This window comes from Ostrea edulis, chromosome 1 (genome assembly GCF_947568905.1).
Source record: "Ostrea edulis chromosome 1, xbOstEdul1.1, whole genome shotgun sequence".
NCBI classification, from domain to species: Eukaryota; Metazoa; Mollusca; class Bivalvia; order Ostreida; family Ostreidae; genus Ostrea; species Ostrea edulis.
Genome location: NC_079164.1, coordinates 5,264,187 through 5,279,520, shown reverse-complemented (window position 1 = coordinate 5,279,520; position 15,334 = coordinate 5,264,187). Strand labels below are relative to the sequence as shown.

General features: G+C 35.2%; 1 protein-coding gene across 3 annotated transcripts in view; it reads right to left on the bottom strand.

The window, feature by feature from the left end:
* Positions 1-1,889: 1,889 nt before the first annotated feature.
* LOC130050932 (protein mono-ADP-ribosyltransferase PARP12-like) overlaps positions 1,890-15,334 on the bottom strand; it is a 38,112-nt gene continuing 24,667 nt past the window's right edge. For 2 of the 3 annotated variants that reach the window (XM_056151911.1, XM_056151914.1), the window contains exons 2-9: positions 12,723-12,785; positions 10,950-11,168; positions 9,787-10,854; positions 9,480-9,703; positions 9,092-9,322; positions 7,176-7,372; positions 6,695-6,910; positions 1,890-5,795 (exon numbers count right to left, since the gene is read on the bottom strand). In XM_056151911.1, coding sequence (XP_056007886.1) covers positions 5,330-5,795; positions 6,695-6,910; positions 7,176-7,372; positions 9,092-9,322; positions 9,480-9,703; positions 9,787-10,854; positions 10,950-11,168; positions 12,723-12,785 — 2,684 coding nt within the window. In that variant the 3' untranslated portion in view covers positions 1,890-5,329. Of the gene's footprint in view, positions 5,796-6,694; positions 6,911-7,175; positions 7,373-9,091; positions 9,323-9,479; positions 9,704-9,786; positions 10,855-10,949; positions 12,107-12,722; positions 12,786-15,334 lie in introns of those variants that run through there. The other variant, XM_056151905.1, reaches the window with a different exon arrangement.

The window sequence follows — 15,334 nt, the reverse complement described above, 5'->3', positions numbered from 1 at the left end:
CACAAGAAAATCGTATCACAAAATCACTCGAGCCATGGACTTTAAAGATGTTTTGAAATTTTCGTCTACATATATGTTTGGTCCGATTCGTTCTCTCTCTCTCTCTCTCAAATAAATCGCTCTCTATAAACATTCTATTGCATGTGTGAACGTGGTAGATTTCATATCATTGTTTATTTTTCTTACTTTCTGCCGACCAGTTGTCAATATCACAAATGTATATGTTGTTTTTATATCTACATGAGTTGTTACAGCTTCAAGAACTCCCAATTTCCAATCTGCTTCAGATGCTTCTTGTGGTAATTAATGATGTGTTTTCTGATGATGTTTAGTACTATATGTTTACAAAATGCCCTACCTTTCTACTTACAATTCAAGTCAGCTCTATTGAGATAAAGAATGTACAGCACATACATATACAGTAATACAGTGTACATATATATAAGCGTTGTAATGTATTTTACTGAAACAGCACTACCAAATATTACAAGTATGTTTTAATACAGGATTGGCAAGACCAAAGACTACTAGAATAATGTCAGAGTAACTACATACATGAACATATTAGGGTCACGTTTTAAATGGATAACACACTTACCTAAAGATTAAGATTTACGTAGAAGTTTAAAGTCAGTTTTTAAAGGTCTAAAAATAAACTTTACGCATACATTGCATGTTTATTATGGCACTAAAGTACATAATTAAAAATATTCTATACCTGCTTGTAACTACGCAAAATGTAATAAACGCAAAAATCTGTACCTGTTGTTGATTGGGGTTTTTTGAGGGTGGGGGGGGCGGTCGGGAGGTGGTGTTAGGTTAAAATAATAAATTCTATATACATATAAAAAACACAAAAGCTATCGTGAATTCATGAAAAGAGCACAGTAACTCAATATTGCTCTCACTGATTGATAGCACAAATTTCATTTAATCCCACAATAATTCAAAATAAAATATTAGTAATTGATGAGAATTTCCAAATCTGAGTTTGTGCTACAATGTTGTTTATTATCTATTTTGTGCTTGGCACGATATTTTGACAAACAAATTATTCATCTTTTTTCGGCTTCCTACCCCACCTATACTTACGTGCCTGGTTATTACATTTTGCATTGCTACATATGTGTACAAATTGTATGGTGTAGAATTGCATCGCTTACCAAGTTTTCTTTTATTTACAAGGAATAGTAAACCCTTTCACAACACAAACTATGAAAAGACCCAAAATATTTTAACGTACAAACTTTATTCACAAATATATGAATATTCAGAGAAATCGCATGCATGCATTGTAGAACTATAACAAACGTATGTTTTAACGTTTCTGTGATGTCATAATGGTTACTGTTTGGTTTGGGTGTAATTCATTCAGGAATAATTTCATTTTGTACATCTGGCTCAAAGGGTACACACTGGAAATAGACACACAGCTGTATGTAGAAATTTCACATTAACTGAATGAAACCCCGCGCACGCACGAGAATATAGAATATTGTAACCATTATGTCGTCCCTGATTCCGTCGAGGTTTTAATATTTAGAATGCCAAACTAGATCACGTTTTCTGCGTAAACTTGGACAACTTTTTAGTAAGCACAAGCACACGTTACTTACTATGAGATATATAGTGAGTTCAGACACAGTTTAGCGTCGTTATTGAAAGTTGAGGGGTGGGGAGCAAACGGAGAAGAAAGGTAGCGTTGTATTTGTATGAAAAATCTAAGTCAACAAGAAAAGCTGTTCTGCTGTTTTTATCTTCACCTTTCATGTACTGATTTAGAGATTAAGCACTGTTCGCTGTAGTCACCTTTTCATAAATATAAAACACAATCCTGCATTATTCTCTCGTTATCTTCACTTTTTCATTTAAACAACAACAACAAAAAAAACCCTGCATTGTTTTAATTTTTTTATCATTTTTTTTCTAATGACGCTGAAGAATTTAAAGGAAAAACTCCGCACTTGCATTTGATCAAGATGTACTTCAAAATGAATTCATTTTAGCTCTGCCACTGTAAAATGACGGAAATATTGCCAAAAACGACGTAAACCCGTAATCATTTATTTCTGCTCTGCAAAAGAAAAAAAATTCTTCTTTTGAGATCAATTCTTGTAGTTAAATAAACTAATTGGGGAATACATGAATTCGAACGCCTTTCGGTACCTAACGAAATGAAATGTAAGTAAGTAGTATATGCATGTACTTTTACTTCAACACAATCTGAAAATGCCTACAAGAATTTTATTGCATCTTGAAAATTCTGTCTAATGTTATGTACATGTATACATGTTCACTAACGGTGACGCAGGCAAATATGGCTACAATCCCCACCCCCGTTTTCGGTATCTTTACATGCGACGTTCGACATACTTATTGACTATCCCCCTTACAGTAGGAATTAGTGATAGTGGAATAATAGAGTGAAGCGATGAAGTTATTGCCTTATATTGCTGTGCGTAGCAAAGAAGGATAACTGTGATTAATTTTAAATCTGGGCTCCGATACACAATATTTTCATGCAAGTCATTGTGATCGTTTTCAATAAACTCAGTCAGGTAAATACTACCACAAATGGTGTGAAGTAGGGTCAGTATGGTGGTCATATTGCTCATTTACGTGCAAGTACGAACACTTACGAGAGTCGTAGACCACTCGTAGAGTTATGATCAATATTGTTCGTAAATCCCAAGTCGTACCTGTACGCAAAAAGGTCGCATGTGCTACGTTCAGATTTACGACTAAGTTTACGATTGATTTGTAAAATAGCCACCAGATACGAGTGTTTATGCTTAATATCACAACATCACTGGTATTAAACTGATGATAGTAGCGATCGTTACTATCATCCCAAGATGGCGGAAGGAAATTCCGGAAAGACCACGTTTACTTATTATATCTATTTGTATTGATTATTTGCGAATGATATGTAGTTAAGAAATATCATACACTAGCAGCAATTACGATCAGGTGTTATTTTATCTTTTATACGGCTCATATGAACAGAAAATTCGTCGTTGAAAAAACAGCGAAGATGATAGTAACGGAAATGAATGATGATAGTAACGTAAAAACTTTCGTTACTATCATCCTGGCTGGGTTTTATTTTATAAACGAATTTTCTGTTCATATCAGCCGTATAAAAGATAAAAAAAAAACACCGGAGTTATTCGTAATCAAAATCAGTGCGCACAACACTAGAAAGACACTAAAGTTAATTCTAAATCGTTATAAACGATATACTCTTTGTATTGAAATTGTAGCTTATTTTTCCTGATAAGGTATACAGTCCCCGAAACGTTCTATTTTACCATTTTTCCGTTCGCTCACCGTTCGTTCACTGTTCGCTCAGCGTGCGTTCACCGCTCGTTCAGCGTGCGTTCACCGTACGTTCAGCGTGCGTTCTGTGTGCGCTCTCCGTTCACAGTTTTGCGTTCACCGTGCGCTCACCGTTCGTTCACCGTTCACAAAGCGTTCAGCGTGCGCTCACCGTTCGTTCATCGTTCAATCTTTTCATTGTCATTCGGAACACCAAAATGAAATGACCAATCTTGATAGCAAGGCAAAAATGAAAATTGAACGTGTGCGTAAAAGTGGAAGAAGACTTTCTTACTATATCAGAAATTTAATTTTGAAGTACAAAATGTCAGGATTATTCACTGTGAATGCCGAAAGGCTCATTTGAACTTTTATTCAAAAAATTCTTAATGAGAGACGAATATAAGAGTTTGTCGTTATGAATTTAACCCAAGTACAAAAAATAAGGCAGTTTCAGGTAATGAAAACCTTTTCCCCTGTGTTGACGATTTAGCATTTACAAGTTTGGGCAGAAGCACAAATTATTATAATTATTTTGCATTGCTTGACACGAGTATTAAACAAGTCACCCCTCCCCCTACTTTGAAAAATAAAAACAAACAACCGATGCTACATAATGTACATTGTACCGTATGTACGTGTCAGAATGTCAAATTGATATAGCTATTTTCCCCTATATTTATGAAAGACATTGTCAATAAACTGATATTTACTACTCTTGCCAAATTTGAAACTTTTGTAACATTTGTCCTTAATGCAAAGATGTAATAGTTTATCTGGTACGTTTCTGCATTAGCCTTTAAACATTATACAAATATTGCTCGATCTAAATGCAATCTATGGTCACATTAATAATAAAAGTAGTAAGTTTTGTACTTGCATAAATTCTAGGATTATTTCCTCGGGTCGATGTAGCTGCGACAAATGAACGACACAAAATGTAAGTAGGAATATTTAATACTGTTAGAAGTGTTGAGGTGTTGACACAGGGTATACTGTTCGTATTGTTTGTTTACTGCATTTATCTTGACTCCTTTCGGGGGTGTTTGTTAATTACAGATATCCCAAACGATCGAGCTTGTAAAGTTTGAAGCCATACATGAACACCTGTAAATCCTGGATGTCACGACGCATGTAGAATATACCCATGCATTAAATGTATCTGTGCATGTAATGGTATACACAATATACTTCCGAAATTTACTTTTGTCTGTGTATGACTGTTGCGTGTATTAATGTACAATTTGCGATAATTTCATGAAATATATATATATGTATACTCGGTACTTGTACAAAAATATATTACATTAAAAATCTCCAGAACTGTTAATTATGCTGCATCACGATTCCGGTTTAATTCATTTTTTATTAATTGATGAAATAGACATGTACATGTATTTTATTACTTGATTATGAAATAAGTAAAATCCCAGGGGAAAATCCGAAACATTCCGAGCCAATAGATCATTTTGCGTTCACCGTTCGATCACCGTGCGTTCACTGTTCGCTCACCGTTCAAGTGGGAAAGAAGAACGTTTCCGGGACTGTAGATATATTTCTCTTTCCTCTCTGTATCTGGGGAAGGGATATGTGGGAGTATAGTTGTTTTAAAGTTTTTTGATAAAATAATCCCATACACATATCAATGCCTTGTGGTTCGAATTAATTGTGTGAAGCTGTACAGAAAATACTTGTATACAAAAGTGTGATTTATGCAAAATATCAATCCATGATAGTGCCTTTAACACAGGTATATGTAACACACGGAATACAAGGGAATATCATAGCATGTGATGAGAAGTGCTAATGTCAAGGTTTTTACGATATTCGACACTTTAATTTCAGACATTCGTGACTTTCATATCTTGATTTACTTTCACGAGCGCCAAGATAATGAAGTAAAGCTAGCGTACTATTACTTAAAACAATGAATTATTGCACTATATCCAGTATTGTTATTCTTCTGATCATTACGCTTCCAAATCTTCTTAAAACATGAAACAAGTAAAATTTATGTTAATGTACAAAAGGAGGTTTCCGAGAAAGGTTTCGAAGATCCCAATTTCTCTTTGTAGACAATCAAATATGCCGGGTAACTTTGATTTCTATCAAACACGACAAATATGCTTGGATTCTGTACGTTATCAACACACGAGTCATATCGCCTGTGATCCTCATTTGGGATGGTGGTAGGAGAGGTCACACTTTCCTCACCTTTCGTGTAACGACCCACCAACACTTTGGCCTGAAACATAACCCGGCGTGGCCCCATCGTGTAACTATGGCTGTGTTTGGCACTCACATTGAAATATAACCCTTTTCCATACGCAGTAGCATTTTTACCACTTGATTGAAGATCGAAGTTGCTGGTACATATTCCATAACATTCATCCATGGAGTCTGTCCCGTGGAACAAATGTCTTTCTTCGATTCTTGATTCTATCTTCTTCATGTCAAATTCCATGAATTCTTTTCTCCTATATATGGGATACAACATGTTAGAATATTTTCTTTAAAAACCCAAATACATGTTACTGATTTATAAGGATAGGAAAAAGCTGTTTCAAGAGTCCTGGTTTCTCTGTTGTTGTTTTTTTCAGGTTCATTCTGTTCAAGTTTGACCATGTAATCAGGTAACCAGTGAAATGCAATTCTATTTTGTTAGATTATCAGCGAATTTGATTTTATTATAGTGTCTCAGTGAATAGACCGTTTACTGTGTGACAGGGACCTCGCGGGTTTTATCTCCTCTCGTGCTTTTGCGCTTCAAGCATAAAACGTAAAATACTCATTCAATTTGGGAATTTGGAAATCTACATGTAAGAATTCAGATTCCTTATGTGAGGTAGTGTTGGATAATATCGGAAAGAATAGGTACACAAACACACCGATTAATTAGCAAAATACTATATTCCCACCGAAACGTGTTTCACGTATACTTATATAACAGTACTTTATATAAGCTTTAAACACACATACTTACGTAAATACACACGCGCACATACATACACTGGACAAAATGATTCGTTGATTGATAGATGATTTTTTCATTCATATTCAGACGTCACCAGCTAGCTGTAGGTGAAGTACCACAAATTTAGACATATCGTAGCCTTGTGTTATGTTCTTTATTGTGCCAACTCCTGCTGCGACAAGGGACCTCCGCTTGTAAGGTCATATTCGAAAGACCCATGATTCTCATTTCTAAATGCCGAGTGTTTGGCGAAATAGCAATCATTACCCATTTTAATGTCTTAAGTTTGACACGGCCATGGTACGAGCGAGACTCGAACTCCCGATTACGAAGCGAACGGTCTAACACTGAGCTACATGTACCGCAACCTTTTTGAACAAAATCAGAAATGAGAAAACTAACTTTTCATACTCATTCCAAAGAGTTTTGTTCTGTACACGATATATGTTCTCTATTCTGAAGAATTTGTAGTTCATCGATGTGAAAAAATCTTTCTCAATCTTCTTAAACTCTTCTGTAATTTGTTCCAGTTCCACTTGTTCGAAATCATGAGCGAGATCCCATAGACACCAACCAGGAGGTACTGGATGAAGAATGGTAACCCTCACAGATTTCAAACTGCAATTAGTAGTACTAAATTCAGATTGAATGTAGCATTTAGTATTCTTATGTACCATGAAGGCGAATATAACGAACAGTGATGCATATCATAACTTGTATAAGCAATACAAAATAGATAGTTGGACAAACACGTGAGATAAAATAGAAATAAATACTCTCACAGTTAGACAAGAAATGAATGGCCCACAATCATGGGTAGCACCTAGTCTAAAGAAGGCAAATAATATGATATTGCTAACATGTGAAATAAAGGAAAACTTACTAATTCTTGGCACGCACATCGGAAAATGAAATAAACAATGGACGTCTACGTATAGCTTGAGCTTCTTGTGTATCTAAGTTGGTTTCCTGCATCTCAGAGAAACTTATTCGATACTTTAATCCATGATTCAGTCTGGTAAATACATACGTCTTCTGTCCTTTCAGATATTTTAACTCCAAAGTGGACTGAAAATCATCCTACAAAGTAACATGTGATTAACAGATTAAAATGTATCATGTCTCAAATATCTTTTTTTATTTCTTCTGTTACTAACAAACACCATCGAACAGCAAGTCATACAGAACACTATCATGGAGATCAGCCATCACATTTGAATTTTATTGATGGCTTATCTCAAATGTCTATATTTCTTCATTTCCTTATCCTCTCTTTTCTTTATTTCTGGTGTATGAAGCTTATTGTTGAAATAACCTTTGCTTGTCAGCACCTGTTTCTGTGAGCCATAGTCAACATTAGTATCCACAGAACGACCAAATCATGGTATGAAACACGTTAGACAGCATTCGACATAACGACATTTTCTATTTGCAAATAAGATCATCATAACGACCTTATGACTCTCCGAAATATTGACTTCAAACGAGTGTTGAAACTTGTATGTTGAATGAAATATCCAAATGTGAAGCAGATATGGAAGACTGTAATATTCTTTATTTCGAGATCACTAAGATACATCGAATCAACGTATGGAATGGAAATCAACATTGTCAATAGGTAAAATATCGTCGATAGATATAAATGTTGAAATAAAGGCACAGCAAGTTATTTCTTTTCAAATAGAATCTTTTGAATGAATTCTGGCTCAAAAGAATATAATGATAGGTCAGCTAGCAAAGGAGTACAATTTGTGCCCATGGGAATTCCAGTAGACTGTTCGACTTCATTATCAAAGAATACGTAGTGTATGCGGAACCCCACTTATTTTTATGTCAACTTTGATATCTTATACTCCTACCTAATTACAAGAATTCTTCTATAATTGATTTTTTTTATGCTATGTCTCGCTAACTGAACTTTTAAAAATCGGCAGAACAGAGCCATGGAAAAAATATTTGTTGAAGAATTTGTCTCATACTTGGTAAAAAGATATCAGTATATGCCATCCTCAATACTAGTGATGAAAGGCGAAGATAACGAACAGAGATCAATCTCATACTCCTTTAACCAATACAAAATAGATAGTTGGGCAAACACGGACCCCTGGACACACCAGAGGTGGGATCGGGTGCCTAGGAGGAGTGAGCATTCCCTGTCCATGCCATGCAGAAATGACATATGGGATGAAATATTGCGTATTTAAGACTGCATGTAACTTTTAATGTTTTGTAGCAATTAGGTTTCGTAAAAACATTTCATTAATGATAAAGGCAGACATGACTAATTATGGCTTGTCAAAATTTGCAATATTTGAACTTTTCCGTTGTGATTGCCTAATCATTTGTATGATTTTTCATTTGAATCTATATACAAAAACATTATTCAATAAAAATGAAAAGCTGTTCAACATAAATGGAAAATATACGATTGAAATGAAAAATTATACAACACAAACAAAATACATAGAATGAAAATGGGAAAAACAATTGAATACAAATAAAGAATTATGAGATGGATCACTGTTTGTTATCTTCATCTTTGCATACGATAAAAATGAAAATTATACATACATGTATACAATACATGGTGGAGATAACGAACAGTGATCGATGATTTTTAATAATACAAATGAAAAAGTATACGAAACACATGAAAAAAAATCACACATTGCAGCGTTTGGCATGTTGTCGCTAATCCTTCATCTTAATTGTATTCTGATTCATGTATCGTATTCTCTCCACCTTTTTATGTAATAAGTTTAGTCCTTATTGGATTGATTTGGCATTATGAAAACATACCCCTTCATATGGAATCCAGACATCCGCTTTGTCTTTATAGTACCACCTCCACTGCGTGTGAAAAGAACCAGAAGAAGCTATTTCCAAACTATCAGCAAATGACTTTGTGGAAAGACGTCTGATGATGTGGCGGTCAGGACCACTAAAAGGCTCGCCGTCAATTTCGATGAAAAGTCCATAATTATCCGGAAAATTAAGTCGAATCTTGTAATCTCTACCATCATGCTTTGTCTGAAATATTAAATGCAAACATGGTGTTGGTTCTATCGACATTTGTAAGTTGTAAAATCGATTCCAATGCAAAAAATCTAACAATCAATTTGAAAGATGAAACAACTGATGATGTAGTAGATATTCTTTAAATAGATGCATAAGCTTGTCAGTTTACCTCGCTTTCGACTGTATCAGATAGTTGGCAATATTGCTTTTCTATTTTTTGGTTTTCATTGCTTGTAAAACAGACCCATTCTCCGTATATCTTTATCTGCCACTCATAGGGGAGTTCCGTATGATACCTGCTACACTTTTCAGGACATGGTCCACTGGATTTGTTCAACGCCAAACAAATTTTTGGTATATCTTTCATTCCCCGACTTTGTGACGTCGACGGGGCTGCAAAAAATAGAGATGTCCCTTTCCTTTAAACGAAAATTACAAAGATAAATATTCGTTTTCACTAACAAAAAATATCTTACGTTTTTTCTTTGGATTATTTTTAGTTGTAACAGCAGCCATGAATTCAGTGTCTTCAACTGGCTTATCCCATCGATTTCGTCTTTCAAGCTTGGTCTTGTATACTTCCTCCGATCTTTCATTTTTGCTTTCTCCTTTATTTTGCTCTATTTCATAATTTTTCACCCTCTCATCAATAGGATTATCACCTCCTTCTGCTAAATAATTTTCTGACGAGCTGAGGGAATCTGAAGCTTTTTCGTGATTATCAACTTCCAATGATGTATCTTCTTCATTTGTGTTTCTCTTTGGTCCACGGTGAATGGAAACCACAGCTTTTAAGCGAGCAAGTTGTTGTCTAGGCCATCGTGACATTCCATAAACAGATAAAACCCATTTGTTGTGAGGATCATCTAAAGTATGACCTTTGCTGCAAGGTGAATTTTGACATTTATCTCGAATATAGTTGTAACAGACATGAAGAAATGGACACTCCTCGGGAGTGTTCGCTTCACAGTGGGATGCTGGGCACACTTGAGGATATCTGCATTTTAATATTGTGCGAATTTCTTTATCCCGAAATCGATTCAGTCCCAGTTTGCATTTAATTTCTTTGTTGTTACCGGAGGTGAATGTATGTCCATATGTACATTTGTCACCACGTTTGCACATACCATTGAGGTTCCACATGCAAACATGAAAATAATTGCAATTTCTCCGTTGACATCTTTTTCTATTTCCAAGGCCTAATTCATGAAGACAAGTTTCTGCATCTCTTAAGAAAGGTGCAATATACGTAGGTTTTCCTTCTTTCTTATACACAGCTAGTATTTTCTTTTTCTTCAATAACCACTCATCAAAGTCCTCAGGTAGAGAATTGTACATCTCTTTAAATCTTTTCAAACTGGTGCATCCACCACATTCTTTTACAAGAAAAGAGAACACATCTTTTTCCAACTGATCTCGAACATCATTAAGATTTGAATCTCTTCTTGATACTTCCTTCAGCTTTTGATCTGCACTCTCCCCCACAAGGGATATTTCACTAGCAATACTCTCATTGTCTGAGTCGGCCTCAGTCGTTTCCAGTCCTATTTTGTAGAAAAAAACACCAATAGAGCAATTGTAAAAGACATACAAACAGGTTAGGCAGCAATATAAAATTCTTAAAACATTTCTACAGTACCTTTAGTACAAACAATATTGAATAGGGCTTTAAGAGCTGCAGTTGCTGCTTCATGTTGAGCTTCTGTCTTTGTCTTGCCATATCCCTCAAATTTCATCCCATCTACCGCAACAGTAAAGCAAATTAATGCTGAAGCTGTCTTTTCTGTGTTGAAGGATGTTGTTGGTCGTAGCTCCAATAAAAATTCCACAGGCTCTCTCTCTGATAAAGTAGCGTTTCCTAGTTTTAAAAGTAAAAAACTAAGTATAATAGGTTGAAATGGCTTAATGCAAAGCTGAAGATGATGAACAGTGACCAATCTCATAACTCCTATAAAGAATACAAAATAGAGAGTTGGACAAACACGGATCCCTGAGTATGGAAAAGGTGGAATCAGGTATCTAAAAGAGTAAGCATCCCTGTGGACCGGTCACATCCGCCCTGAGCCCTCGCAGCACAGTTAAGGTTCCAGTAAGGGGGCGTGGTCTAATCTATACAGCAATATGTATTATGACACCACACAAAAATAACAACGAATCACAACCCTTCTAAAAATACCATGTAATCTGACACCTTGAGAGAAAATTTATCGCGATGCTCTTGTCATCATGATAGTCTGACGCATTTCATTTGCAGTAAGTGGCGGATCAATTGCATTTTTTTAATGAAAATATATATTTCAATTAAATGAAACAAAAAAGTTTGTAGATATTTAAAAGACTGTTAATTTGAGAAGAATGCCTACCTTATAAATTCACTAATTTTTTTTATTTTCCCTTAGGAAAGCATTGATGCTTTATTTATAGATAAGGGGGCAGACGGGTGGGTCTTAAACGTCGATTTATTACAAGGACATAATTATCTTCAATTCATCATAATGGGTATCTAACGTGAACCAAAGAAATACCTAGCTATCTGAAAACTGCTGTGGACATAATGAAATCTTAGAAATAAATTATTTATTTTAAATTAAAAATGCGGGTGACTGATAAAAAATTCAACACGCAATGCAATATGATTTTAACGATTATAAATCGAAATCTGTAGAACTCCACAACATTTTTTCATGTATGAAGATGATAATGGAATATTGCTACTCTGTACATAGATAAGGGAAGTTGATGACAGAGAAGCTGATTTCATTCCGTTTGTCATAATGTTGAGCTGTTCGTTAAAACACCCAAGTATGAAGCAAGTATGAGACAGTATATTTCTATGTCCAGTTGTTTGACTCTTGACTTTTCACTATGTGATCTGATAATTAATAGGGGTTATCTACTCCTAAAGATGTACCAGTGTACCAAGTTTGATGTCTGTCAAGCAAAGGATTTTCAAGATATAGAGCGGACAGTCTCTTCTTATGTCAAGTTTGACCATTGACCTTTACGTTTAGATCCCCTAATTCACTAATACTCACTGCGAGGTCCATTGTCATCGACACGTCCAGATCCTCTAATTTACTGATACTCACTGCAAGATCCATTGTCATCGGCACGTCCAGATCCTCTAATTTACTGATACTCACTGCAAGATCCATTGTCATCGGCACGTCCAGATCCCCCAATTTACTGATACTCACTGCGAGGTCCATTGTCATCGACACGTCCAGATCCCCAATTTACTGATACTCACTGCGAGGTCCATTGTCATCGGCACGTCCAGATCCCCTAATTTACTGATACTCACTGCGAGGTCCATTGTCATCGGCACGTCCAGATCCTCTAATTTACTGATACTCACTGCGAGGTCCATTGTCATCGGCACGTCCAGATCCTCTAATTTACTGATACTCACTGCGAGGTCCATTGTCATCGGAACTTCCAGATCCTCGTCCTCCTCTAACTTTACTTCTCTGTTCTGAGTAAATAAAAACAAAGATTTCCAATTCCTACTGGCTCCAACAGTTCAAAATCATAAATCAAACAAGCATTCTGAGAGCATTGCATGGCAAGAATTATTGGACCGCAGCAATATTCAAAGTTTAATATACAGTGTATAATATTCAGGAGTCCAATGTTTGCCCAACTCTCTATTTTGTATTGCTTTTAGGAGTTTTGATATTCTTTACCTTTCATGCTAGAAGTTTTCTTGAGTGTAGTTCACTTATCTACAGAAATAAGATTAATTGATTGTATATTGTTTAACGTCCCGCTCGAAAAAAAAATTCACTGATATGGCGACGTCACCGTTGCCGGTGAAGGGCTGCAAAGGTAGACCTACACTGGTCGCTTACGGTCTTTGAGCAGGGAGGAATCTTTACCGTGCCACACCTGCTCTGACACGGGACCTCGGTTTTTGCTGTTTCATCCAAGGGACCGCCCATTTAGTCGCCTCTTACGACAAATAAAGGGGTACTGAGGCTCTATTCTAACTCGGATCCTCACGGAACAAGAAATAACAAACTTGGATGTAAACTTTAAAGGGACTGATTCACGATTTCGCCCAAAATTTTGTTTGTCACTTTTAATGATCAAAATCTATTGTCTAATGTATTTAAAAGATTTCACATAAAAATCATGGTTATACATCATTACAGAAGCTCATTTTAGAGAGTCTATTATTTGTTTTGTAAACAAAGATTGCGGTATATTATGTTTACGAAATTTTCAAAAGAAATGGATATCGATCTAAGTTTATTATATCTTTCTCATGTTTACATAACACAGATTTAAGGCTAAAATATTGCTTTTATTCTTGTGTTCAGAAGTTCAAAATTTTGACTGTCATCATTTAATCAGTTATATTTTTAATGTTTGACATCAAATATGAAAAATATTTTTTTCAAAAATCGTAAACCAGTCCCTTTAAGTTGTTGAGAATGTGACTCCACTGGTTCTTATCAACTTTTTGGAGGTGAACTAAAATGTACCAATATTACATGAATTCACGCTTCCACGCCCCGCCCACCGATGACAACGAAAGTCACATGTTTCCAGACTTCGTCAACAACATGGCGGGCGATTTAGATCTTATACTTGATACATTTTCAATTGTCTTATTTACTCGTGAATTTTCACAGAAAAATCTGTCAAAAAGCAGGGAATAATCTCATACTTGAAAGGCGAGTGTAGAACCCCTAAGGAGTATAAAAATATTTTCCTACACAGCACTTTTAATGTCATTTAAAATCACGTGATGTAAATATGCATTTAAAAGTCTCAGAAACAGCATGAAAAAACCTTTGAAGTCCGGATGATCTTCAAAGCTAGGTTGAGAGCAAATTGGTGAATTCGAATTGTTCAAAATTGTCAGTATAAAGGATTTTCATTATTTTATCAATACATATTTTAAAAAAAAACTATTTGATAATTAAAAGAGAAAAAAAAAATTTGGGGGAAATCGGGAATCAGTCCAGTTAAAGCTTTTAAAAGACTATGTCACCCGTTCTGTTTTCGCTAAACCTTCAACTCTTTATAGCATTACGTCACGATACTCATGTCACGTCACGAGATGGTGTTTAAATGTTTTGTGAAATTACTTGCATCAATCGATTTCATTATCTATCATCCTTGGTCAGTAGTTAAAGCATCGGGCTGGTGAACTGCAGATCCCGAATTCAAATCCTACAAAGTCTTTATTTCATATCTGATGGAATGAAGTTTGGAAATGTTGTTTGTTGTTGTTTTTTTTAATTCAAAAATTGCATAATTTTGCCTTTTTCGACATACATACTTATGATATATCATCATATCTTTCATGATTAAATCATTTCATACTGATTTGAGACACTATTTCAAGGTATAGTGAGCCTTATGGAATCAGGCTACTGTTTACAATATAGCAGTTTTTCTGTTTGTCATTCATGTAGTGCATTACGTTTTAATTGATCATTGTGTTTGACGGGAAGAAACGACGTGCATTCACAATTTTATTCTTAAATTGTCGCACTGGACAAAACCTAACATTATAAACACATTCGCAATACCGAGTTTCAAATTTTGAAATTATAAACGACCGTTCACTTTGTCTTTGGTCAACTATTCGGCATGACGGATTACAATTGCATTCGTAAAATCATTATTTAATTCTCAAGAGAGAGAGAGAGAGAGAGAGAGAGAGAGAGAGAGAGAGAGAGAGAGAGAGAGAGAGAGAGAGAGAAAGAGAGAGAATTTATATTACATAAAAACATTTAATTTTGAGATCCAAGTGACTTCCTAATAATTCAGTTTTATCGATATCAATAACTCTGGCAGAAGTAATACGTGCAATGCAATCATTCATAAATTGTTTTTAAATTCAATTGAATTAAATATATCTTACATTCAGTACATGTGAACAACTATTCAAACACGCATTAAAAAGTCCTACCTCAATGCAATGTCATTGCGCGGGGTTTCATCTAGTGTTTGTTATTTGGGGGTTATTTCTTTTTAGGATTGTAAATATGTTCAACATATACACATATA